The following is a 27784-nucleotide window of genomic DNA, read 5'->3' on the forward strand; positions in this document are numbered from 1 at the left end:
TATTTATGGGCTGCTTTTATTTTTGTATGTCTCATCAGGGAGAGGCAAATGTGCTTAATCAATTATTTGATATGCCTCATATAACCATGCCTATACAAATTAGAAAAACAATGACAACATAAACACATGATATTGCAGTTTTGTTCAAAGACCTTACCCTCAAAATGTTTTAAATTCGGTGTTTTCTTTGTTCAGGAGCTGGTTCAGATGGAGTTGAGGAAATCAAGAGACATCCTTTTTTTTCTACTGTTGACTGGAATGTAAGTAGGAAATGATCTGAATGATAAAACTTTTTAATTTTTGCCTATCTTGTAGCATATAGGTATTTGCCTGTGAATAGGGCACAATAAACACTGCACTACTGCTGACTTAGATTCTGGCCTCTACTGCAACCTTACTTGGCATCTGGAACTGTATTTATGGTATAAAGAGTAACCAATTATAAATTGGACGCTTAATTGTTTAATAATTAGAGTTGCAACATTCTAAAGTTTAAATTGTCAGTTACAACATTTGTAGTTGGAGAGCATGTTGGCACTCCCTGTGTGCAAGAATCATTCTCTAGAGCAGGTGTCCATCCAGTACAAGCATGTCTCATGCCTTCCATGCAGGTCACAAAACCTTGCTGTGACTATAGTTCTTTTTGACTTAACTGTAGTTAGCTGTAGCGCATTCCTGTCTTATCAGTCATATTCCATGTACAGTTGAAGTATTGACACTCGTGCTTTGAGGTGATCGGAAGTCTGTACAAGTGCGTGGTCGCTTTCTTAATTTTTAACAAGCACGTTGATGTGGGGCCTTTTGAGATGTGTTGCCCAGAAACATTCACAAAAACGAGGCACTCTATATCAAATATATCTACTCTGCAAACAGCCTTTGCAATAATGCCTAGAGAAGGACAGACGCAAGGAATGATGTTGCTGTGCTGATGTGACTACATGCAGTGCTCATTACTGCTGTTCTTAACTGGTTCTTTAAAGCCTGTTAACATTATCCTTTTCTTTCTCCCCTGTATTCCCTTTTGAGAAGGTCGCTTTCTAGCTATGTTTATGCAGCATCTACATAGCTCTGATTAGCAAGCAGATTTTTAAAGTATCAGGAAAATTTTGTTTTATGTGAGTACACTTAGTAAGAGAAGGCTGTGGTAATGTGGTTTCAGGTTATCTATTGTTTTTGTTGTTGTTTTTAGGGGACTGAATTTGAAATGAATACCATCAAGCAAATGCAAAAGCTGTGGAGTTCTAACTTTTATATTTATTTAGCTATGGTGGTACTAATGAACACTTCAGTATTTTATTTCATTTTCTGTGGGGATGAAGTCAGTTCTCTCTTGCTTGTATGTTCTTGGTTTTGGGTTTTGCGTGTTTTTTTATTACATGTATGAGGTCTGCACAAGAAAAATGCAAAAAAAAAGTCCTCAACTTCCTGAACTTTGCGTGGGACTTTGACATAATTTGACATGAAATTATCCATAAAATGAAACTCGTTGTAAATGTGACTTATATTGCTGTTTTGATAACAGTTGGCAAAGTGATTTTCTAAAGCATGTTCAGTAAAGGAGAAGAAAACGAGGAGCCTTTGTTCTACTTTTCCTTCCCTCCTTCCGACTTAGTTTAGCAGGTCAGGAAAAACCTGGAGTAGTTTTGGGAATTGGCAGTTCCTCGCCAAGAGGGAAACCTTTGCTTGTGAGAGTTATTTCTATTCTGGGTCCCAGACAGAGGCAAAGACTGTATTGCATACCTTCCCTTTGGAGTAGATATTTCAGGGTGGTAACAGCTGTCCAAAATAGCAGTGAACTAGGTCTGAGGTGACTGATAAAGATGTGCTGTGGCTGTTCTCTGAATAAGCCCAAGATGAACTGGTGATAAATGGCAGTCTGCTACCCTAGTTTAAAAAGGACAAATCTGGTAGATGAGGCAGATTCAAAAGAGCAAGAGCTGTGTGTTGTTTGACTTGCTTGGTACCATTTCGCTTAGCATTTGAAATGAAAGGTACATAAATATAACTCTGTTTTTGCGTATGTAATTGAGTTTCTCTAATTGCTATATATTATTCAGTTTTTCAGAAAACTTTTAATACAGTGACATTTGAGTTGCTTACCCTCTAGCTTGGCAAAATTATATGATGGAAGCTTCATTCACTCTTAATTAAATTACTTTGTTCTTCTACTTCAGAAACTGTTCAGAAGAGAAATTCAACCCCCATTTAAACCTGCTTCTGGAAAACCAGAAGATACCTTTTGTTTTGATCCAGAATTCACAGCAAAAACACCAAAAGGTAACTGTGCATCCTCCATTTGTAAGCTGGTGAGGCTTATAGCACTATAGGGGACAAATGTTTTTTTTTTAATTTGGTATTTGTGGACTAAAACAGAAGTCTGGAACTGGTGAGATTTGAATTTTATATGTAGTGAAAGAAAAAATATGTAAACCCAATACCTTCTTAATAAAGTAACTGTAGCATTATTAACGTACAACTAACTTTTTTCCTTTAATTATGGTTTCCCTAGATATAATGACAAGGAAGGTAGAGGGCATGTCCTGTTCTGCTATAAAGAGAATACCTGTTAATTTTGTCTTAAATCTGTCCAGGCTTCCCTTTTCTTTTATTGTCAATACCTAATGGAATTTGTTTGAATGCGAGTTTCAAATATTAAGTTCCTTTTTGTGTATAAAGTAACTCCTGAGAAGTTCAGGGCAACACACTCAGTGCCCTGAGGACCTATACTATTAAATTATTTTCAAAGACATCTCAGCTAGTTTCCAGAAGCCTATAAAATTAACTTTTAACATGTCTCTTAGATTATTGCACTAGGAAAATTTCTAAGTAAGTGAACTTGGAAGAAAGACAGTAAGTGCTGATTTTCATTGATTAGTATATTCACTTCAGGTTTTCTTACGTGATTTTTTTTCTGTACTATTGCATCCAACTTTTAAAACCACTTGTCATATTTGTTTGGAGGGTGTCTGTGGTTCTGATAGGCTACACAGAATTATCAAGCTGTGCTTATTTTGAAATTTCAAACAGTGAATTCAAAAGTGCACGTAATAGAAGCTGAGGTAAATTTGGCTTAATATTTTTTTTGGTTTTCTGATTTTTTTTTTTACTAATTGAATTTTTTTTTATTGCTTCATTTCTGCCTTATCTGCATATATACTGCTGAGGTAGCAAAATGTATGGGCACTCTTAGGCAGTCCTTGAACATAAACTTATGAACTTTATTTTTCATAATTAGTGTTGTGCTTCAGTAAATTTCTTCCTAAAAACATGTATTCATACACTAATTTCTGCAGTTTTAAGTGAAACATAGAAGTAGTACTTATGTTGTGTGATGCTGAAATACCGTAAGACAGATCACTGGATAGAAGTCTTAATTCAATGTCTAGTGCTACTTTTGTCTGTTCCCTCAAAATGTTTCTTCTAACATATCTGTACTGAATGTTCAAAAAATAGCTTTGCTAAGCTTTAGTCATGCTAATGAACTGTGTGTGCAACTAGATTCTCCAGGAGTCCCACCTAGTGCGAACGCACATCAGCTCTTCAAAGGATTTAGTTTTGTTGCAACTACTACTGTAGAAGATCATAAAATATCACCACTCACCAATATACTGCCAATAGTACAGGTAAAAGTTCTTTATTTGGTAAACCTTTTTTCAAATGCCAAATATTAACCAGTATGTAGTGTTTGCAGTTTGTTCTTTTTTGTTGTGGAGACTCTTATAAAATGTTATTAAAATCAATCCACAGGGTATTTAACTACACAATTGGGGTGCAGGGAAGCAAGTTGCTGCCCTTCTGGAGCAAGGATTCAAAAGAGATCATGGGCAAGCAAGAAGAACTTTTGCTGCTGGGAATAGTGTATAGATTCTTGTTGTTTTAGATGACAACTTGTATGTGTTTGTTTTTTAAAGCAACTTCATGGAAACAGTGTGCAGTTTACTGATGTATATGAACTGAAGGAAGATATTGGTGTTGGTTCCTACTCCGTTTGCAAGCGATGTATACACATAGCTACAAATATGGAGTTTGCTGTAAAGGTACTTCCAGTAACTTTATTTTTGACTTACTGTGTAGCAGATGTTTAAATGCATGAATTCAATAGTTACTGTAGCTGTTTATGTGCAGTGAGAAATGAAAACAGTGTTTTCTTCTTTCACTGAAATTGCATATTGGCTTCTGTAGTTCTTGTTTTTGTGGGTAAAGTGGTGGCACTGAAGAACTAATTTTGAAAGTACAGTTTTGAAGCCTGAAAATATTGTATGATGAGCACACCTGAAGTAAAATAAATGAGATTCAGTAGGTTGGGACTGGCCTGCAGGGAAGTGATGCTTCAGGCAGTCAAGTGAATTCCATTGTCCACTGGAGCAGATTAGGCTGCGTTAACGATTGATTTAACTGGTAGCAAGGATAGAACAAGAACTGAGTAAACAGGGATGTGAAGCTGGAAGATGAATTAGCCACAATTAATAAGAAGTAATGAACTCTTGACATTTTTGAAACTGTTGCAAAATTTGTTTTCATGTTACTGTATTTTGCAGATAATTGATAAAAGTAAGAGGGATCCCTCAGAAGAAATTGAGATTCTCATGCGTTATGGACAGCATCCAAATATTATTACTTTAAAGGATGTATGTACCTATCTCTGCTACCTCTTATTACACACTAGTCAGTATATATTTATATATAAATATAGATGTAGGGAGTTTATTGGGTTTACATTTCTTTTGCATAGCAAAATATATTGACAGCAGTGTATATATAGTAAAGTATAGAGTATTTTAAGTGTCCTGATACTAATATTTTATAAAGATTGTTTAATGAACTTGAAGTGAGAAATGATGTACATGTTAAAGAGTCATATTTCTTCTAATTTCAAATAATCAGTTAATGTGTTGGCGATCTGAATCTGAAAAAGCAGTTGAATGTGTTGTGTATGTGCAAAGTATCAGCAGCTAAAAATCCTCTGGAGGGGAACAGGAATAGGGAGTGATAGAGCTAGTCTCCTCTTACAAACAGAAGTTCCTAGACTGAAGAAATGTCGTTCTGAGTCATGATTTAATAATCTATTATCTCAACATCTCACAGAATGACACAAGCTTTCTTTAGACTTCATGCTCTAAAGCTCTTGAATTGCAGAATTAAATTTGACAGCCCCTGCTGTTTGCACTTTATGTTCATATACGTGAATGGGTGAACAATCTAGTCTGTAATTTTCAGATTTTTCAGGTTCTATAATTATGGATGATCTGGATGAATATGTATGTGTGTATATATGTGTGCTTGTTAAACTTCTTCAGGTGTATGATGATGGTAGATTCATATACCTCGTCACTGAGCTGATGAAAGGAGGAGAGCTGCTTGATCGAATTCTCAGACAGAAGTTCTTCTCGGAACGAGAGGCTAGTGCTGTATTATACACTATAACTAAGACTGTGGATTACCTGCACTGCCAAGGAGTGAGTGATTTGTTTTATTCACAGCTCTTTGAGAGGCTTTTTTTAACAGGAGAAGGGGAGGGTTTGAGTATTTTCTATAAAAGATGAGATGTGACCCATGTAATTATTCTGCAAGCCCTTTTAACTCTGCTTTTACTTATGAAGCGGCAGATGTTTGTTCTATGCTTGTTTGTGAGTTGGTTATGTTAGTTCCAGTTGCATTATGAGCCAGTATGCTTTTTTATGAGGTTACTGAAATATATTTTTTGTTACTTGAAAGTTAGATAATTGTGTGGAAGTGTTAGTCTCTAGCTTACTATATCTGTTATTGGTTATGAATTGTGAAATTTGCTTGTATGTATGTTTGTACATCTTTGAAATAATAGATTTTAAAATATCTTTTTTTAAAGGTAGTGCATCGAGACCTTAAACCTAGTAATATTTTATATACGGATGATTCAAATAATGCTGATTCTATCAGGATTTGTGATTTTGGATTTGCAAAACAACTTCGAGGAGAAAATGGGCTACTTCTAACTCCATGCTACACTGCAAATTTCGTGGCACCAGAGGTATCTTAAGCTGCCAGGCATTTTGTCTACACTGGTTTTGATGTGTCAAATACTTAATCCTTTCAGTAGTTTTAAAAACAAAACAAAAACCTACCCTGGTAGTTTTCCTTAGATGTGTCTATAAATACTAGAGCATATGTGTTTATAAGTCTTTTTAAAAATAGTAGAGTCTACCCTCAAAAATAAGATGGATGCCCGTTGAGAATCTTAGGATGACTTTCTGGGAACAAGAAATATTGTTAATAGTTACTGTAACCTGTATATTGAACAAGAAATGATGAAGCCTCTGAAACTATATTGGCACTGACTTATCCTTCCTCAGCCTGTGTGTGTAGTGGTTTGGGGGTGGGGGGTGGCTTCTTTTTTTTTTTTTTAAATATATGAAAAGTCTCTAACTTTTTTTTTAAAAGGTTCTCATGCGACAAGGTTATGATGCTGCTTGTGACATATGGAGCTTGGGTGTTCTTCTTTACACAATGTTGGCAGGGTGAGATATTAGCTTATTTTGTTTACCTAAAATTACAGCATGCTGCACGAATCCATGTTTTTATTAAAATTTTAAGATATTATCTCACTGGTTTGAATGCAGAATAACAAAGACTCTGAAGAGGAACAGGAAGCTGTGAGTTTATAAATGTGTACATAAACAAGGCTTATCTTGCAGGTAGTTTTGGGGCTTCTCCCCTAGTACATGACTAGAGGATGCCAAAGACCCTCCCTAGCTTAGGGGAGAGCTCTTAGTCTGTAAAACCACGTGTTGGTTTTCTTCTTTTTTTTTCTTCTGCCCCTTGTCCTCCCCCCCTACCCTTGTAGTCCATCCTCTTGTATCTCTTTCCGCAGCCTTAATTCATGGCCCTTTTACAGAATGAACTGGCTTGTAACCTCTTCATTTTTCTAAACTTTCATTAAGGACTAGAAAGTACTTCAAAAAGTAATAGCGTTTATCAATTTGCCATTGAATTCTGTTCTGACAGGTAAAGTATTTTTTTTCCATCTTTATCTCTAAATACTGTCTTCTGGAAACGTCTTGATCATACTGTACTTCTCCCAGTAAAATCACTAGCACCACTAGAGTTTTGTCATTGAAACTCAGTTTTCTGTATGATTTATATGCAGCCATGCAGATCTTGGGCATTACCCTGCCTGCATGTGTAAGAAACATTGTCTGAACAAACGACACAGCAGGTAACAAGTAAGGGAGAAGAATGGTCCAACTTCATTTCCTAGCTTTCCATTTTGTTCCCCTTAAGCTCATCATCTGAAGTACTACAACTAAACTGGTTGGGATACTTCCTAAACCTTTGATGTTGGTTGACTTCTATGTAAAGCTTTCAAAGTACTAAGATATAACGCATTAATATGTATTACTGCTGTCATGCTGATTTGATAGCTGAGGGGTGTTATGATGTAATTAATTTGAGTGAGATTTGATTTTTTAAAAATTAAAACTAACTTGGTACTAGCCTATGACCATAGGAGATGCCAAAACATTGTACTACTTCTGATACTGTTAAAAGGTGTATTTTTGAATGTCTAAATGAATGACTAAAAAGTCATTAAGATAGGGGTTTCAGACTTGCCAGTTTAGTTATTTTGTTCTTCACAGTAGGATTTATAGGAAAACAACCTGAATTTACAGGAAATCCAGTAAACTATTAAAAGCCTCCCAAACCAATAATCTTGTGGTTTAAGCCTCCCAAACTCACCTAAAAATAAATAAAAACAAACCTCGATTGATTTGTCTTGCAGCTTTTCCCACAAATCGTAGATGTAAATATATTTTGCTCATTCTTTGTCAAAATGTATGTCCATACCCCAAACTCCAGCTTCATTAGGCTTTCTGGTGGGGTACTGTTCTAGGTTTGGATTACTTAATTGCTCTGGTTGTCTAACATAATTTTTTGTTTATGAATCATTTTCACTTGATTTGAAAGTCTGCACTAGTTAGAATGTATTATTAAGATACTTAAAACATCTTGTTAATCTGCATTACTGTTTATTCTACTTGAGTAACAGTCGAGTAACAATTATGGGGAAAAAAAATAATAGTTTCAAAGATGAAATGCTAATCTAATGTATGCTTTATTTGATAGTATAGAGTGTTACTGTCAGTAGTGGAATAACTTGTCAAAATGATTAATGAGGTTTTAACAATTTCTTAAATTTTTTTTCCCCCTTTCAATAGCTATACTCCATTTGCAAATGGTCCTAATGATACTCCTGAGGAGATCCTGGTACGAATAGGCAGTGGAAAGTTCTCCTTAAGTGGAGGCAACTGGGACACTGTTTCAGATGCAGCCAAGGTATAAATGTGTTTTGTTTTTTTACTTGTATTTTGTAGAATTCAAACAAACATTTATTGAGTGCCATAAAGACTAATCTAACACACGAGTTTGCTAGTCTTGTCTGCAAAGTTTATTGCAATAAAGGTCACCAACCTCCTGCTCAAAACAGGGTCAGCTCATGATCAGAATAGGTAGCTCTGGGTTTTATTCAGTCTGATTTTGAAAAACTCCAAGGGTGAAGACTGTACAACCTGCCCAGGCAGCCTTCTCTTGACTACCTTAATGAGGAAGAAGTTTCTTCTGACTTAAAGCCAGAACACCTCTTGTTTTATTTTGTCCTCTGTCTCCATTTCTTTAGTTGTGCTGACTGAAGGAATGCAATCACCTCCCTCAGTGTACTTGCTGTGCTTCAACCCAAGATGCTGTCCGCTTTCTTGGAAAGCAGGTCACACTGGTAGTTCAGCTTGCTGCCCTACGAAGACCTCCGGGTCCTTTTCACCAAAGCTGTTTCCTAAACAGTCAGTCCCTAGCTTGTATCTAGGCAAGGATTTCTTCCTTCCCAAGTGGAGAAATTTGTGTTTGTCCTCATCGAATTTTGTAAGTTTCTGTCTGGCCCAGAACTCCATCCTGCCTGGGTCCTCTTGGAAGGCTGCCTGGCCCTTGAACTCATCAGCTCTTTACCCATACTTCTTGTTCAGTTCTTATTGCAAACATGACAGGTGTGCTCTGTTGTTTCACCCAGGTCACTGATACCCATTTTAGATAGGATGGGTCCCTGTATAAGCTTTTCTAATCATTTAATTCATTGTTTATATTGGACCAAAACCAGATGTATGTGGTATTACTTAAATGGAAGGATGTCTTTTTATAGTTACGTTAGTTATAGTAGCCAACTAGTTTTTGTATTAATATTTTTTTCCTGTAATATAGGCTCACTCTTTTGACTTTTTTGACACTGAAGCTGTCAGGTCTTTGTGTTTTTGTTACTACTTTCAGCAATAAACTAATAATTTGATATATCTGGATATTTTGCAAATAGTCTCTGTCAGCTTGATTATGCTGCTTTGTTTAAAGATGCTGTCATGCATCGCGTATCAATTGCTGTATGTGTTCTCAGGGTTTCGTGTTGGCCTACTCTGTAGGTATCTTAGTCACTATTTTTACCTTTTATAAATCTTGGTGTTAATATTATTTTTTTTACCTAATCCTTTGGGACTGCGCTATGTGTTCATCCCAATAGGAGTGATTCAGAATACTTGCTGGCTGATTCTCTCTTAGCACAAGTAATTCACTTCTGCATAGTCAAGAACATTTAACATTTTGTACCTAAAACAAAGGGAACATTCTGTCAGCTTGTTCATATTTTGTTTTCTTTCAAGCTATTCCTGTCTTTTCTGTGTACTTCCCATCCAGCTCATCTTTTGACCAACACTACAATTCCTAGCTTGTTACTAATGCTTCTAAACAGCCAAAAACAAATGTTCATTCTTGTTTGGTTTTACTCTTTACATAACTTGAAGGAAAAAATCTTTGGTAGTATATAGCAAATATATATACGAATTCAACTGTAATACGTTGCAGACCTCAAGTGCATAGTAGGAATGAGGAAAGGTATTTGCCAATAATATTCTTCCATAAGCACTTTCTGTTAGATTTTAATAGTATTTCTGGTCTTTTAGACATGTTATAAACAAATTGAAATATGAAACATGGAAACAACAGTAAATTTCTTTACAATAAAGGCCTGCTCTGTTAAACTGATTATAGTACACCACATTGTTTTCAGACTTCTGCAGTGTCAAGGCACAAAATGATCCAATTTATCTGCTGATTTGCGTGTTTGCATTGTTTATCCCTGCCACATAAGATCCTTTTTAAATTACTGCCATAATTAATGTCTTATAGTCTGTATTAAGATTATTTTAACTGAATAGTATGTGTTTGTTGTTTTTATCTAGGACTTGTTATCACATATGCTTCATGTAGATCCGCATCAGAGGTATACAGCAGAGCAAGTATTAAAACATTCGTGGATAGCATGTAGGGACCAGTTGCCGCATTATCAACTAAACAGGCAAGATGCACCACATCTAGTAAAGGTAAACCTGGGGAGTGAATATGGCTTGAGCTGATGGATGTGCAATGATTTGGGTCACTTCTGAAGCTACAGGCAAACTGATTTTTTGTACTTAGCTTTCTTTTCTCTTTGCTAGTATGTACATCCTCACTTAAGTTATATAAGCAGACAAATAATCAGTGAACTTTTTTTAGACTTTTCTGTTTGTTCCTTTTGTGCTTTCAAAGATTAAGGTAGCTTTGGCCATACAGGAAGCAGCTCAGACAGTTATCTGAGACTTCCACAGGTCCCCTAGCGTTCTTATTCAAGAAATTCAGGCACTGAAACAGGCTCCCCAGGGAAGTGGTTACGGCAAGCTCAAGAAGCATTTGCACAATGCTGTCAGATATGTTTTGATTTATTTTTATTTTTTTCTTTGGGTGGTCCTGTGTGGAGCCATGAGTTGGACTCGATGATCCTTGTGGGTCCCTTCTGACTGAGGATAGTCTATTAGTCTATGATTCTACAAAACCTTTTGAGATTTGTTTCGAACTGTATTACGGTCTCCTGACAACAACAAAAATTAGCAATCTAGCTACAATTTTTGCACTTGCTTTATCTGTTCATTTTGTATCTGTGATTCTGACCTGTGATGCACAAGCAAATTCTAATATATGCAAACAGCTTTTAAGACTCCATCAATTTTGTAGGAGTAAAAAGCAAAAACCTGTGAAAGTTAGTCTTAATTATGTTGTGTTCGTAAGTCAGGACCTGAATAGCCACTTAAGTGGCTGTATTTGATAAATTGATGCTACTATTGCTTGGAAGATACTGATTCTGACCCACATTAAGAGGTTACTGCTACATCTAAGGTATGTAGAAGAAATACACTGGAAAGAAAAAGATGTCATACACCTGTGCTTAGAAACCTGAAGGATTCAGCAATACATCTTTTTTCTTTCAAAACAAACTTTAGAAAATGTATATGACCTACTGTAAGCCCTATTTTTATAGAATTCTGTAAGAATTTAATATTGAATTGTTTTATCTTCTGATTTAAAAAAAAAAGACTTTTACAACCTTTTATGTGATTCATTGTTCTCTAGGGAGCCATGGCTGCTACATATTCTGCACTGAATCACAAGACATTTCAGCCAGTGTTAGAGCCTGTTGCAGCCTCGAGTTTAGCTCAACGACGGAGCATGAAAAAGCTAACATCTACAGACTTATAGATCCACTGGGACACCTTAGCAAACAGAAGCAAGGGGAAAATCCAATAAGTGGCTCTACTTTGCCTGACCTGTGATCAAAAGGCATCTATGGTTTCCTGCTACACTACTTGAATTCTGTAAAAGTCCTTTTTTAAAAAAGAAAAAAAAAATCCACAGGTTCATACTGTGTTGTTTTACAGGCTGTATCTGTTAAATTAATTTAACATCAGGTACACACCATAATGAATTTCTCTACACTGTCCTTTAAGAGATCTGTTGCAAATATTATTTCGCATTCTGTATAGTTTTGCTGGGTTCATTTAAAAAAAAAAAAAAAGGTTTTGGGGACCGTTGTCAATGACCAAGTTGTACATAAAAAAGTGTCAGTGTAAGTTTTTTCATTTCTTCACATACTTAAATCCTGTTGTGAAGGACAAATTCTTAATTTTGTAATTGGACACTTAACTGATTCAACTTAATTCATTTATCTTTTTCATTACTTTTATGAAAATCTGACTGATGTATTGTGCCAATATTAAATGCATTAATGCTAATTTGGCAGGTCTGTGTTTGCATGGTGCCAGTAACGAATAAGTTTATGTGGAAAATATAAACAAAAGCAATGTGTAAGGTCCTGCACTTTACCTGTAAAATCAATTTGATCACTTGTGACTCGAAAGAAATGCTGGTTAACTAATGGCCTCTTACAGGAGAATGAACACTTCTAATTATTACCATGAATGGTACTGTGTCCTGCACTGAGCTGGAGAAAGTAAGTATGTGTATAAACAGTCAAAATTAAGGATTGAAATAATATTGTTATTTTAAGGCAACATCATGCAATCCATTTTTGTTTTTAAAAAAAAATATATATTATATTGCCTATCCATTTGTACAATGGCTATATTACTGTTTCCTTGGCAGATGTTTCCACTGAATATATCCAATATTAAGTATGTTTGGTGTATGAGACAAACTGACACTTTGTTATAACAAACTTGGCATGTGGATTTTAATTTTATTTATTTGGTTTTTATAGAACGTTGCTTCTATCTGAATCTCTAGCCGCATGTACAAATACTACAGAACATAAATGCAAAATTCTATTTGCCTAACTGTAGGGGTAGCTTGGGAAAATAAATAAGCCTTGCAGTGTGCCCAGATAAGGGAATTTTGACCAAGAAATTTCACAGTTATGGGCAAGTTACTGACAATATCCCGTTGCCGGCACTCACTTGTTCTCTCTGTCTTGGTGTTAGGATTTCAGCTCTTTCTACGTGCTGTGATAGACAGGAAACAAATCTCAGGGCCAGAATCACCTTTGAGTTTTCTGACTCAAAACCAGTGCTGACTTGCACCTGCTCGTAGACTGGGAACTAATACATTCAGAGATAATAAGCTTAAAGTAAAATATTTTCACAAGTTGTAGACATTACTGTACAATTGTATTGACATAGTAGGATGGTACGCATTTTAAACATTAGGTAAGTATATTAGTGACCAACAGTTAGACTGTGAAGAGTTGGAGAATGCAAGTGACCAAAAATTGTAGTTGACTGATTTGCCATCATTGAATTTCCTGTTCCCGATAGCTTTGGCGAATTACAAGACATCTACGATGGCAGAACTCTGCATTTTGAGACAGGAAGAAAAGGAAGAAAAAGCTTTCCGAAGAATTCTGGCCTAACTTCCAAGAATGGCAATAGTAACTCAGATCTTAAAATGCAGAGGGTGCTGGCTGGTTTTTGCTTATACCTGTGAAGTACTTGGTGGCATTGAAAGTACCGTTAGATGAGCTGCTTTCTTCTATTGTGGTGGGGGAAGATGGAAATTATCTGGCCAAATAGTTAGGTATGAATATATGTAGATTTGAGACTTAATGAATATAGCAAACATAGGTGTGCTATTTGTATCATGCAGAACATACCCCATACTAAATTTGAGTGTTTGATAGATGTTGGAAGCATACTGGGGCCATTTGTGCCTGATTTTGAGGTGCCTGTTTGAAATGCTTGAAAGCTATCAAAGAACATGACTGCTTCTTGGAAAGCTTATTGTTTAGTACCAAATCTGCGCCTTATGCAGTTGGTTCATCCTTTTTATTACCAGAGACCTTGGCCCAGAAGTATGTGTGTAAACCTCTCATTTACAGTCTGTGTAATTTTGTTTGTCAACTTATAAATAACTACCAGAAGAATTTGAATTCACTGAGTAGAGAGGGGTAGAATAAATGTGGTAGAAATAAGCTACCTTGACCAAGGTCAAGGTGCAACGTGGGTTGTAATGCACTAGTAAAAAACTGCGTTGGTAGAGGGTAATGCAAGGAATGGAACAGAACTAAAATGTCAAACTTGAATTGTCTTCAGCTTTCCCGTAAGGTAGCAGCTGGTCTTTAATGGCTTTATTCATGAATCATTTAACAGTGTTTATATTGGTATTTTCTTTTAGCTTGCTTAGAAGCACCACATTATAAGCACCTTAAAAGCATTTTGCACAAATACAGTTGTAAGCAGCTGAAGATACTCAAGTTCTTGTCAAAAGAAAGGTGGTAAGAAGAAATATGTGCAAACAAGATGGATATTCTGATTCTTAGCAAAGAATTTTAAACATCTATAAGTTTATCCCTGGTGTGTTTTTATATCATTACTAGCCTTTAGTGCAAATGGTACTCCTGGGGCAAAGGCAAGGTTTCAGCGACTGCAATGTTAACAAGTTGTCTTATCACAAGGAAAACATATGGACAAACACCTTTCTTATATCTGACAAGACCAGCGTATTCTGGTATGCCGATCTTTAATCCTTAAATCACTTGAGGGGAAGAAGTTAACTTGCTATGAATATTTCAGCATATCAGTTTTGAAACATTTTGGATATACAGGGATACAAAAGAGTTCTTGCGCATTTACTTCTAATATGGTATTTAATAATTTTCTTTGATATTTCTTTTGTAACTTCATATTTTTTTCAAGCTCAGATTTTGTTCAATTATTAATACTCATGAACAGATGATGCATTATCAGTTCAGTGTTTGAAATGGAAGAACACTTATTTGAACATGCTCTTGGTTGGAGTGAAAGGTTAGTGTAATGTTTCATTTTCATATCGTCTCTGCACAGTTCAAGACTAGTTATGATCATACTATAATACAGAAATTTTCTTCACTGCTCTGATATTTTGGGTGCGATCTCTGTTACTGCCAGCACAATGACATCTACTCTGATTTTGATAATGGCAGTTATAAATGAGTGCTAGCTCTCACTAGCAGTCTGATACGGTTCTCACTGAAAGGAGTAGATACCTACAGACCTGAACTGTAGCTGGAGCCCATACTTGACATATCTGCTTCTTTTTCACTCTTTGGATATTGCAATTATTATCTTCAGTTTTTCTTTTGATGAATACCAAAGAACTCTATTGTATTCCTGTATTGTATTCAAAAGCTATACAGTAGCATCAACATCTGCCAGTGGTGCGTAATGAAGAGTGCCTGTACCAGCAAACATTAGCGTGGGTAGATTCACTTAAGCTGCTGTTCTGTGGCTTGTCTAAATGCTGTTGTTAGCATGTTGTGTATTTTTCCCATTATGCTTGAAACTAGTAAATTCTTCTTGACCCTGTAAAGAGCCTAAGGTGTAGGTGGTCTAAGCATACTTCTAGTTGAGGCCCATGTTCCATGGTTTTAAATCTTCTGCTAGCATTCAGAGAAGGCATCCAAAACCTTACCCAAGTCAGTCATACTGAGCTTGAATTGTCTTCCATGTTTTAGTTCATTTTCCAAAGCTAATCTTAATATATGTATTGAAGAAACTAATATGTCCAGTAGTTAAAATTACACCTAGCAAAGCAACAATTGGAAGTTACTTGCAGTATACACTGGTCATTTGCAGTGACAGATGGCTGCATCTAGTGTTCTTCTCTCTGCTGTCAAATGTTGCAATTAAAAAGTTAGGAGAGCTTATAAGGATTGAGTTAAATGAATTACATAGTAATATAGTAATTATCCTGATTCATATAAGTGAAATAAGGCTCATGCATCAATGCAATTATGGGGTTTTATGTACTTCTGTAGCACTTAAGTTTTTTAATCCTATCAGAGTTGAAACTTTGCTGATGTTTGTGGGAGGGAAAGGAGGAGCAGATTTCAGAAGGCTTCTTAAGCCGTGATAATAGGGTCCTTATGTAATGCTATCACAGCTCTACAGGTTTTTTTTAAGCTGCTCGTTGAAAGTTCACTCACTTTTTTTTCTTGAGTATGTATTAGTATACCTATTGGTAACATGCATACGCTGTTATACAACATGTACCATCCTTATGCATTAACTTCTCTTTAGTTAAGTACCCTCTGAATAAATTTCGTCCCTACTTCAGTGTATTTTCTTAAACATTTACTCCCCCAAATTATTTTGTTGATAAGCCTGTATTTTCCTTTGAATAAAACAATACAAATCCAAAACAAAACAAAAGCCAACACCCTAGTGTATAGCTAAAGTCGATTTGAGTATTACAGTATCTTACCTAAATAGAAGTTGCTCACCTATCCCGTGCCCCTCCCCGTTAATCAGTGACAGGCTGTCTTGAGATTTTCTTATATGAAGAAAGCAATTTTACTTTGAAAGCTTTAAATGATAAATGATCTTTGATTATGTCTCTTAATGATTAAGATTTGGGAGATAGCCTATTACCAATAATGAGTTTGAGTAACATAGGATCCGGGTTTGTGGGGTTGTTCTTTTTTTGTGTGTGTGTGTGAGAACTGAAAATGTGCTCAAGGTGGATCTCCTTTGCAGGACAAAGTGTTCCTATTTTGTATGTTTTGCATTAGGCTTACGAGCAGCATTTCCTAAGTAATTGCAGTGTCATAATATCCCAAGCACTTTGGCATCTTGCACTGATACTCTGATTAGAGCTAAAACTATTCTGGCACGTGACTGGCTATAAATCTCAATATACAAAAGGGCATTAATTGAAAACAGCGTGCAATGAATCACATGCTCTCTGAGGTACTTCAAAGATGAAACTATACAAAAGGTCCCCGTTATCAGATATTGTAACTGTCATTTCTTTCTCTAAGCATATTGTGGATTTTGTATCATATTGTATTTATTTCATTTAATTTTAAAAAATGTTTTCTTTAAAGCTCTGTATATATTGACATTAAAGTTTGCATTGTACTACGTTCTCTTCTCCTTGTAAGGCTGAATCTAGTAGTGCATTGTATGGTATGTTGTCTTTCTTTGCACTGTGCTGCTAAAAGATACTATTGCCTTGAATTACGACATGCCAAAGACAACCTCAAAATTGTATTTATTTTTGTTAAACTTTGTGAATAATGATAAAGGTACAGTTTTAAATAGCTGGCAGTTCCTTGAGTACTAGAATAAAAAGGTTGCAAATTCATAGTATTTTATAATTGACAAAAATAGGTCATTTATGATTTGGAAGTTCAACTATTTTTTAAAAAAAATGATATAAAAATCAATGAGCAAACATTCCTAAATTAAATGTACTGTGAATTGCATTATTTGGTAAGCCTTGCCAAAAACAACACATACGTCAAGAGCTGTTTATAAATTTATATTCACAGTAAAGTGTTTCATGCCACACTTTCAATAAACCATACATTCACTGATAGGATTGATGTATTACTTTAGGGTGGGATAATCTACCTTCTGTACGTTTTTCAGGTATTCAGCTTTGACTTCATGTATACAAAAAGAAATAATTTTTCTGCAAAGGTCTGGTCCTTTGAAATAAAGGCACTTACGTTGCAAATGAGAGTAATCGCATTAACAGCAGTGACCTGCACAAATGGTTAACTATCTGCATCAGTGTTTGCCACGTGAGGTCATAAAAAGTTGTAGTGAAAAGCTCTTCCTACTACTAGTTAGTTTTGAATTTAAGATATATTGCTTCAACTGATAGAATTCTTTTGTCCTATATCTGAGCTATTACTACAAAGCCAAATATTGATACATCACTACTAGGTGGCAGCACACTTCGCTATGTAGCTAATCCCAGCACAGGATGAGTATAAGTCAATGTAATTGCACTGAAGTGCAATATGTGATTTTAAAACAAGGTATTTGGTAACTAGTGCTGCAGTCTTGTTTTTCATTTACCATATTGGTCCAAATACACACAAAGGATTTTTCTAAAATTGCCTGAAGTAAATCCATCTCCCAGCTCATGTTTGTTCCCCCAAAGCACTTTTTAAAGACTCCTTTAGGCCTGTCTGGTGGCAGGAGTCACCCGGCCCTTGGCATGGCCTGCTGAGGAAGGAGCCCTGAGATAACTGCTGAGCAGTCTGGAAAGGATAAAGTGCGCCAGATTTTGTGATGTTTTCATTAATAAGTCGGTAACTGAAATAGGAAGGGGGAAGCAGGAGCTAAATTGAGGACCAAGTGCCTCGTGGCAGGGGGTTGTTGCCTTTCCCCAGGCAGCCAGAAGTGTGCCCAGGGGCTGGCCATGCGTGGGGGGCTGCTGAAGCTGCTACAGGGGCTGGTAGAGGGCTGAAGCCCTTCGTGGTGCCTGGAGGGATGGTGGAAGCCACAGGGGAGGCAGCAAGAAACAGGTTTGCAGAGGAGCGTGGCTTGCTTCATTTGATTGTGGTGGTGGTGGTGGGGGAAATCAGACTGAAAACTTCCAAAAAACTACCAACAACCCCAAGCTCTCAAGTAGTTCTTTAGATGGTTGATTGAGACTCACTGCTGCTGGGAAAAGAGGCAAGGCATGGATTAAAAAAAATAAATAAAATTGAGATGCCAGTGCGGAGATGTAGGAACAAGATTAAGTAAGGTACATTCTGCATTGCTGTGCTTTCTTGCAAACCTTGGCTCTTAGAAGAGCTCAGTTTTGCTTGTGATTCATCTCTGAAGTTTTATGACAATGAGGTACCTTCCCACTTCTTTCTTTTGTGTTTTAATGGGGTACAAAATGTTAAAAATGTGTTTTGAGAGCATTTTTGTATTTTCACCTTAAACTAGGTGCTTGCTTTAGCTGAGTGGCTTTCCTCAGGCAGCCACTGAATCGAGTCGCCATCGCTGATGGCACAGTGTGGCGCCGTGGTGGAGGCAGCGGCACACCGATGGGCAGAGCGGCCTGGGAGCGCCTAGGCCGGGTTCAGCTTCCCTGCCCTGAGGGATCCTGCCCTGAGGGATCCTGTCCTGGACTGCTCCTGGTCTGGTGCCCGCACAGGCTCTGCAGGCCTTCATGACAAATCATGACAAACTTTCTCCTCTCCTGGGCGTTAGAAACACAGGTGAGTGAAGAGGAAGACGGTACTTTGCCTTCCCTCATGTGTAACACGCTTTTGCGACGACAGCACTTCATGGCGGTGTCCCAGTACCGAGGGGCTGGGCCGGGGCCGGGGCCGAGGCGGCCGGGAGGTGGTGGCAGCCCCGCATGGCACGGCCCGGGCTGGGGGCACGGAGCGGGGGGGCGGCCCCGGTGGCTGCTGGCCTTGTGCTCTGCTGCTTCGTTTTTAATTGCGAGGGTTTATTTTATAGGGGTGGCATTGGGAGCTTCTGATCTAGAGGAGCAAAAACCTAAAAATCCACAAAATAGAGATCAGATCTCTTCATTTAGTGAACTGGTCAAAGCTTTTGGATTCTGCTTCAGCAGAACTGGCTTAGAAGCGTACTTATGTACCTGTAACACAACTTTGCACGTGTTTGCTATTTTGATTAGGGAACTTACTGCGATTTAATGTTCTGTGATTCTGCAGGATTCAGCATTGGGGTAGACTCTACAGTAGAAAAGTTCTTACTAAATCTTGATGATGACAAGATAATACTTGAGGGAATAAGACAACTCTTTAGGAATAAAAATTATTTAAGAGCTTTCCTGGCCGAGTTACGGAAGCGTGCCGGCTGTTTTGCTGATTGGCGACGGGCTGGCACTGACCTGTGTCACCGTGTCCTGTAAGGCCCAGCATAGGGGGAAGCCATAGTAATCCTTTGGGTGAGGCTTCTTTCAGGTGCACGTCATTTCTTATACCTTAATTTACATTTATTTGTATCAGAGGCTGCGTCTGTGTGGGGCACGATCACTTGCTTTTGACACTGTGCCACTTGTGCCACAGTAAAATAAGTGCTTTCCTCGCAGGTCGGTGAGGGGCACAGAACCGTTGCATAGCGTTAATAATCGGCCTCAGGTAACGAACTCCCCCTGTACCGAGCCGGGAACGTATCCTTCAGCTGTCTGCTTAATTTTCTGCATCTCATGGAAAATGATCAAATTTGGAAACAGCTGAAAGAATTAATTTAAATACATTGGGAGTGGTTGTCAGTGATGGAACATACTACCAGAAGGGCAAATCTGAGGAAATTAGTAACATAACCGAAAGTTCCTAGCAAACTACTGAGAGAGGCAATGTAAACTTGGTTTCAAATTAATTACCACAAATAAACATTTGAAATGCTACAGGCCAAATTAATATTTCAGAATTCTTCGCTATTTATTACTGTGCTTAATTTTCTTACTTAAACATATTTTGGGCCTTGGGCTGTTAAGAATTTAATTTTTGAGGTAGTTTAATGAATTATAAAACATGCTTTAAACAGAAATGAATAACTAATAAATGCCAAAAGTGATTAATTTTCTGAAACGTGGAAAGGCCTTTGTATTTAATTAAAAAAAAAATATTGCCCTAAATTATTGGAAAGTGAAGAGAAAGAAAACACAGAGTGGATCAATGGAAGTTTTGATTAGCTTACCGAAGGATGAGCAGCTCAGCTTTAGGGCCACGGCAATGGCTCCCAGCCAGGTGGTGGGGCCTGGAAGGCGGTCTGCCTTCCAGGACTTTGCACATGTTCGTTGCTTAATGGAAAGGGATTTTAAAGATATTTTGCTACTGCTAAGGGCTGTTGCTGCTGATCTTACAATCACAAGAATCGCCGCAGCTGCTTTTAGGAGAATGCTCAGTTTTCAGAGCGGTTGCTCTAGAAACGCTTGTAAAATGCTCACTGGTTGAACATGACCTTTGTTAGCAGCAGAATTTCAGTGTTAAATTACTTCCTAATTCTATTAGCTTGATACATAACTAGCTTTTGAGTGTGTTTTATGGCTGCTGTTGGGAACTGCTCCATTATCTGTACAGCTCCAGTGTTGGGCAAGCTGAGTGAAAAGCCAAGTCTATGGGAAGGCCGCTTTTGGAGTGGGTTGTTTCTGCAGGAAGGAGGCACTGTCAGTATTGGTGCCGTTTAACTATATGCATAAATGGATTTAGCTAGGTGATACACAGACATTTTAACCTTTGTGTGTTAACAAGCAGTATGTCATTAATGTCTTGCACACGGCTTTAAAAAATAAAATAAAACTCAAAGCACTCTTAAACCGTGAATTGGCCAGGAAGAGCTGCTGTGTGCTTCGAGCCGTGGTGTCCTCGCAGGATCTGGGTGCTGAGGGGGGCGGGTTTCTCTCTACAGGAATTTGTGGACCCACCTGGTTCCAGGCTGTGAAAGAAGAGATGTCAGTCTTTTCTAAGGATGTTAACACTTGGGTAGGTACATACCCGTGATTTCATGGCGTCTGGGGATCCCTGGGGGGCGTGTGATGTGCCACCCTCCCGCTTGGGTACCGCCACGATGGATGAGGGCCACCCCCAGGGGATGCCAAGTTCTGCTTCTTCCCTTCAGCCTTACCAAGGGTGCGGATCTCGGTGCTCGGCCGCCTGTGGGGACGCCCGCCGCCTCGGCCCTTTTGGATGCAGCAGCCCCTGGCAGGGCCTTGTGGGGGCTGGCAGGGCCTGGGGGCGAGCGACTTCGGCTGAAGGTGGGGAAGGCCTTGACGGCGAAGCCTTTCTTCAGCGAGATGATCTCCAGGCGGGGAGGGGAGACGCTGGCCCTTGCTGAACCCTGGCTGTCCTCGGGGGCTGCAGCGGGGGGCCGGCAGGTGACCGGAGGCCCCTTGGCTTTATTGCAGGGTGAGAGCAGCTGAGGGGAGCGGTTTGCACGCTGCTGAACATGTCCCCGCTGTGGGCTTTGCTGCGTGGAGGGGGATGCCGGCTGGCCCCGCTGCGGCGTTGCTTTTATTTCTAAAGAAAATGAAGGATTTGGCTCCGCAGGACTCCGAACAGCCGCCGAGGCCGGTGCAGGAGAGGTCGTGGCTGCAGCCGCAGTGAGGGGCGCCTTTTTTTGCTCGAAGACGAAGAGCAGTGGCTGCTGCCAACCAGCATCGGGCCGGCCTGCCCGCGGGCTCGGTGGCCCCAGCCGCCGTGCGCTCACCACCAAGGGCCGGGGTGGGCGGCTGGAGCCTGCGGGCTCCCCCCGGGGCTGGGAGGGGGCGACTGGTGTGGCAGGGGCTGCTCGGCCAGCCGGGGGCCCTGTGTGCTTCTGGTGCTGGAAGATGGAAATTTGGCACGTTACTGAACAGCCCCACGCTGCTCACTTTGCCCCCCCACCCCGTCCCTCCTGTGGATGCAGGGACCTGCTCCAGTCCCTGCAGGCCCCGCACGTTGTCAGATGCGAGCCTCGGGCGTACTCACGTGTAAGTCTGATGGCTTCGATCTGGGCTTTGACCCTGGTCGGCATGGCTTCGAAAACTTCAGGGAAAAATTCATCCGTGGCTGTTGCATTGGATTGGACCTTTTGGTATCTGAAATTGAAACAGGAGAGAGGGGAGCACAGAGAGAAAAAGCTTTACCTTGTACACGTGATAATCAGGCCTAGGCATTTTTGGGGGATGAGACGTTTCTTGCTGCTTTTAAAACCAATGAAGCAAAATGGTGTTCGCTCTGAATTTTTCTCATGTGCTCTATCTAAATAAGTGGCAAGTCATACTCTGCTAATGACAGTAATGCACGCATGGTATTTTAAATAAAAGTAACAACACTTAAACGTGTTGTAGGATTTAAATTGCATTTTTGATTAAATAAAGGCTGTCACCCTCTTCTACTCCAAGCCGTATTTCATTTAATCTGTGGCAGAAACACACAGGATATAGCCCCAACAGAGCACAGTTGCGCTTTGAGGAGCATCACGCAACAGTTCTTTACACCAGCCTGAAGAAAGCTGCGGTGTGGGGGAAGACCCCTGCCTCTTTGTGGGGCTGTGGACGGGTGAGTCTGGGTGCCTGCGTCCATCCTGCCTCGCCTCGGGGTCGTGCTGCTGCTGGGACACGTGCCACTGCTGGCTGGGACGCTCCTCTGCCCTGCGTCAGGGCTGGCGTCACTGCTTTCTCTGCTATTTTCTTCTCTCAGCCCCAGACTCGTTGGGCATGTCCTTTAGATAAGGCAGAAGAGAGCGATACAGAAGTAGATACAACCTTGTTCTGAATCCCAGCTAGCTGAGTGTGTGGCAGCTCTTAGGACCGCAGTTTACCCAATCTAGACTTAACCGAATTTTTCCTGGGCTACTTCAAAGACAAGTTATTTTGTGTGCACATATCCTTCTGACCATTTAATGTGTTTTTCTTAAAAGTGAAAAGATTAGAATGGAGAGGCTTTCCTAGTTTAAGTGAGGTTTCCCTAGTTTAAGTTTCCTAGTTTACATTTGAATCTGGGGCTTGTGGAATGCTTAAAATTATATGAACCTCATCTTGACGTGGGGATTTATGTGTATGGCTTCCTGCACGTTGAGATGAGAATACCTATCGTTAATTTTTGTGGCTTGAAACCAAGCTTGATTTAGATGCTTTCTTCCCAAGGGAAGAGACATTTTATAAAATCACCGCAGTGGTAATTGTTTTGAGTTCAGAGTGAACTAACTTAAACTTCACATGAATCAATTGTGTACAGTGAATGATTTATGCCCTAGTACATGCCTTCAAATGTCCTTACAAATTATATGGAGCTAAGAATAGGGTGATTTGCTGCCAGTGATGCTTCGTGGTACATTCAGCAAAAGTGTTTGCTTGCAGATCTTGTTATAGGAATATCCTGATAATCGGTGGGGTTGATGAAACAAACTCCTTCCAAATGTTTCCTTTCTTGCGTGTGCAGAAATACACACGTGTACATACACAAACCCATATACAAAATCATCATTACCTCGTTAAGAGGGCGTTGGTTTTACATGCTACAGGCACTATTCCTTCTCAGCAGAATGAGAACAATAAATGTAGATGCTCAACAAGGCTAGAGGTCTGACGAAGGTATCCTTGCTAACAGTTTTCCAAAGGTGTGAGCATTGGGGGGAGATTATTATTATTCGGGATGCAAAGAGAAAAAGCTGCATGCAATTTAGTACTCGGATGAAACTAGCAAAGGGAAATTTAATTTAGAAGATCAAATAAAATTTCTTAATGTCTTGGAAGATAAAGCTGAGAGGAGAATAACAAGGTATCATCAGGAAAGAAACACTAGAAAATCCAGTGCAAAAATGTATTTCAGCATATCTAACTGTGAAGTCTCGCATTTCTTGGCAAGTTTCTATAATCTGCTGTATTTTTTTCCCATACTTTATCTGTTTTCTATAAATCCTAGTTTGAAAAGTCCTTTTATTCTCTGGGTTTTGAAATTTCCTAAATTCTTTTTACTTTGAAATTATTTTGCTTCAGAGCCTTTAGAATGCTTGAATCGATTTCTGTTTCTTTTCTTATTAATGAAACCATTCATCCAAGAAAACTTTGGAGAAGAGAGATCTAATTTACAGACCTACCCTAGTGAAAAGAAATAAGGTGAACAATCAGCTGGACCATCCGAGGGATTATTACTATTTCAACGTAAGCTGTTTAAGAAAATGTCTATGGGGAAATATCTGGAAATGTAATAACTTAATCCTAAATACCATGAAAACAAAGCAAATAACAGTATATTGCAGAGACTGAGAACATGGGCAGAGACAGATGCTGATCAGGGAGGTTTGTTTTAGGCAGGCAGAAAGTTTTTGTTGTGCTGCAATCAGTCCCTAAAAAAAAAAAAAAAAAAAAGGCTGTCCTGAGGCTTGCCGTGATGGCATGCGGTTTGCTGTTTTACAGGTGAAAAGCTCTTTCAAATGTCAAAATACCAAGGATCCTGCGTGCCCCTCTTTGTTGGTACATTACCTTCCATTTTAGACGTGTGAACGTTGGTATTGGATTGTATTAGGTCAAGTATGTCAATGATCATAATCTGCTAAAACTGACTTAAAATTGTTGTTTTATAAATATTTTCTTTTTTACCTTTAATGAGCTGCTTTCCTCCTTCCTTTTCTTAGCTCTGCCAAAATATAGCTTCTTTTTGTAGCCAGCCTTGGGGAGTACAGGAGGTAATTTCGGGGACTGAAGTGGAGATGGATGCAGCCACAGAGTGACAGCCGCTGAGTCCAGCCGTGTTCGCCAAGTATTTGCCAGCACATAGAGGTGGCAAAAGCCCAGACAGACAGACACGTCCCTTGTCAGAGCTCCTCCACTGATCGATGGAGGAGTCCTGGCAGCGAGACTTGCTGTAGGGTTGTGCGTTACCGATCGCACATCTCTGCTGACTTAATCCCGGCGTGGTTTCCACCACCCACAGCCGGAGGAGTCCTGGCCTCGTCACCGCGCTTTCGCCCCTGTGTTGGGTCAAAGCGGTGCTGCAACTGCCTCCGGCAGCCGCATGGAGATGTGGCCGGCCCAGCCCCGCCGGGGAAGGAGCTGAGCCAGCCGGGGGTGATCAGTCGTTCTTGAAGAGATGGCAAGAAAACCTGCGCTCTGCCCATTGCCAGGCCCTGCACAGCAATTATTCATGCTGGAGACCCAATGCTAGGAAACATGGGCTCAGTGAGGGGGAATGTCTAGTACTGGTAGGACGAGATCATTGTGCTGCAGCTTGAATGAAAGGCGTTTTTTTTTTTCATAACAAAGATAAGACAGGCCATGAAAGACACTTTTTTCCACGAAGGAGGAAAGCGTTATCCCGCTTAAATGATTTAGACAGACTTTATTTTCTAGGAAAGCCATGAGTCTCTTCATGGATCATTGTCTCCAGACTGAGTCGCTGCTCAGTGAGACCTTTCGTCTATGGAAAAGAGAGCGAGTGGCGAGAGCTGAGCCGTGACCTTCCACCACTGTAAGTCAGGAACCATAGAAATGTTTGTCAACGCTTTGAAAAGAAATAGTTGCACTTGAGATGCTTTCCTCAGAAAAAAAAACCTTAATGTGGAGCTACAATGAGGCCAGATTGTAGCACAGAGCTGCTGGTACGCATCGATCTCTTGGAAGTAAGTTGTTAGCTGGGTTTTTGGGGTCGTATAAGGAAAATATTCAAAGCACCATTTTTATTTTTGACTTGGGTGTTATCATACATTGAACCCTGTGCTAACATCAGTGAGCAGTGGAAGTTTCTGGCACGCCAGCTTGACATTTGCAATACTTGATAATTACTGTTTTGCCCCAAACCTGTTTTTTCTCCCTTTTTTCCCCTAAAGTGGGACTCCATCTCGAAGCCCTATGTCACAAGCTGCCCCCCACTCCCTGAGTGCTCTCAAGTACTTACTGTCCTTGTGTGGGTCCCTCTTGCAGCACCGTGTGCCACGCGGATGCCTGTGACACCGCGTCCTTGCCGCAGGAGGTGACATCATAAGGAGGGCGTGAGGGCAGCACGGGGCTCCTGGGCGTGTTGGGGGGAGTCAAGCAAATTTAAAGACAAAACTGCATTAAAATAAGTTCTATAATGCGGTATTTCTCTAACAAGTGAAATATTCAGGATGGCGAGATTAACATACAAAGTTTGTTTATTCGTTTGACATCAATATGGAGAATGTGAAAAGATAAACATTTTGATTCATTGTGACTTAATCGTCAGGCTTTAAATCTCTACTGATTAGTTCATATTTGCGTTCTATTGAAATAAATGAGTGAAGGGGCGATGGGCTTTGGTTTGCTTGGTGCTAGGCCCGGCGTGGTGCTGCGGTCCCACTGCTGCCAGGCATGCCAAGCAGCGCTGCTCGGGCATCCAGTGCACTGGGACCGACGCGATTTGTATGCAAGGCAGCAGCCAGGGAAAGCGTTGAACAGTTGCCCATGGGATGTCTGAGAAATGGCTTTTTAAGAAAATCTGTATGAAAATGCAGGAGACGTGCTGTCGTATATAGAAGGTTCTTTTCTGTGCGAGATGATGTGATTTTTTTCAGAAATGACTGGGCCTAGTTAGAAATTGCCTTGTTGGGATTTGTAGGGTAGAATATCATTTTCTCGTGTTTCATTCACACATCCATGCTGTTAACTTATCCTAAATAATCACATCGATATTAGCGAGTTGGCAAATAATAACACAAAGCCCATGTGGTTACTCTCTACCTCTACCTAAGGCAGCATTCAGAGGAAAATGAGTTGTGTCGTCTTCATGTTGTTTTAAAATAGGATGCAACTTGAACAGAGTGGGCTTTTTGATCAAAGTCTTGTGCCTGACTTGTGGTCAGATTTGCTCGTCCGTGGAACAGACAGCTACACTTCCTCCAGTGTTGTCCACACAGTGAGCTCAACGAGAGGCTTCTGTTAGTCAAGTAGATCTAATCCACATCGATCCCTCCCCGACAAATATCAAGCTGGAGGGGATTACCTGCAGGTTATCTGCCCAACTTTTGCTGTTGTATACAAATCGTATGTACCATGTACAAAGCTGCGTATGCTTAACACTTCACATCATAGCACAAAAAAAAAAAAATCAGTCACAGGGGTGGATTATTTGTTTTATTCAGACGCTTTGTTGGAATTAAGTGGTGTCTCCTCGGAATTTCCCAGTGGGCGGTGGTTCTGGGAGAAGGCAGCAATAAAACAAAGCGTGCTAAAGTTAACGTCCTTCTCCTGGCTGTTGCTGCCCAAGTGCGTACCGCACGTGGTGAGCTGTATTTGTTCACTTGCGAAGAGCAGCTCTGGGGCGGGTGCAGGAGTTAGGAGTGTCTGACCAATGCACTGGATGTTTTTGTGCAGACTCCCTCCCTCTCGTTGCGAGTTTTCAGGACTCCCGCTTTCACACCCTGGTCTCCTTTTTCATCGGTCACAACGATCTTCAATTTCAGAAAATAGAAGTCTATTAGGAATATAATAAGGTATTGAAACCTAGGCTTTCATGGGTTTAAAATCCAAGCGATTATTTTCCTTCTGTTGTACAAAAAAAAATTGCAAAGTATACCCAGGAATGCATGTGTGTTATGGGACCACAGTGGCATCCAGGAGGCTCCCAGTACACTATTTTCATTTAAAGAGAATGGTGACTGCTGAGCTACGTGCCTCAAGACAATTTAGTGGGTCTCTTTTCACCGTTAGCGATCAGGTATTCGACAGTTGCAAAATGTTTACCACAACTGCAAAAGCACAGACTCTAAAC

At 39.7% G+C, this 27784-nt stretch overlaps 1 protein-coding gene and 1 long non-coding RNA gene across 5 annotated transcripts in view; one reads left to right on the top strand and one right to left on the bottom strand.

The window, feature by feature from the left end:
* The window catches only part of RPS6KA6 (ribosomal protein S6 kinase A6), a 42936-nt gene extending 26198 nt beyond the window's left edge, over positions 1-16738 (top strand). For all 4 annotated transcript variants that reach the window (XM_048077836.2, XM_048077829.2, XM_067004875.1 and 1 more), the window contains 11 exons: positions 196-260; positions 2175-2277; positions 3499-3623; positions 3912-4037; positions 4539-4628; positions 5298-5456; positions 5846-6007; positions 6418-6494; positions 8193-8310; positions 10251-10391; positions 11455-16738. In XM_048077836.2, the coding sequence (XP_047933793.1) occupies positions 196-260; positions 2175-2277; positions 3499-3623; positions 3912-4037; positions 4539-4628; positions 5298-5456; positions 5846-6007; positions 6418-6494; positions 8193-8310; positions 10251-10391; positions 11455-11580 (1292 nt within the window). In that variant the 3' untranslated portion in view covers positions 11581-16738. The remainder of the gene's footprint in view (positions 1-195; positions 261-2174; positions 2278-3498; positions 3624-3911; positions 4038-4538; positions 4629-5297; positions 5457-5845; positions 6008-6417; positions 6495-8192; positions 8311-10250; positions 10392-11454) is intronic.
* Positions 16739-21755: 5017 nt separating this feature from the next.
* On the bottom strand, positions 21756-26024 carry LOC125184818 (uncharacterized). The gene is made up of 3 exons (XR_007169287.2): positions 25952-26024; positions 22043-22152; positions 21756-21896 (listed from the first exon to the last, which is right to left on the bottom strand). It is a non-coding gene; the product is annotated as an uncharacterized lncRNA (long non-coding RNA).
* Positions 26025-27784: the final 1760 nt, after the last annotated feature.

The sequence above is a fragment of the Anser cygnoides genome, chromosome 13 (genome assembly GCF_040182565.1).
Source record: "Anser cygnoides isolate HZ-2024a breed goose chromosome 13, Taihu_goose_T2T_genome, whole genome shotgun sequence".
NCBI lineage: Eukaryota > Metazoa > Chordata > Aves > Anseriformes > Anatidae > Anser > Anser cygnoides.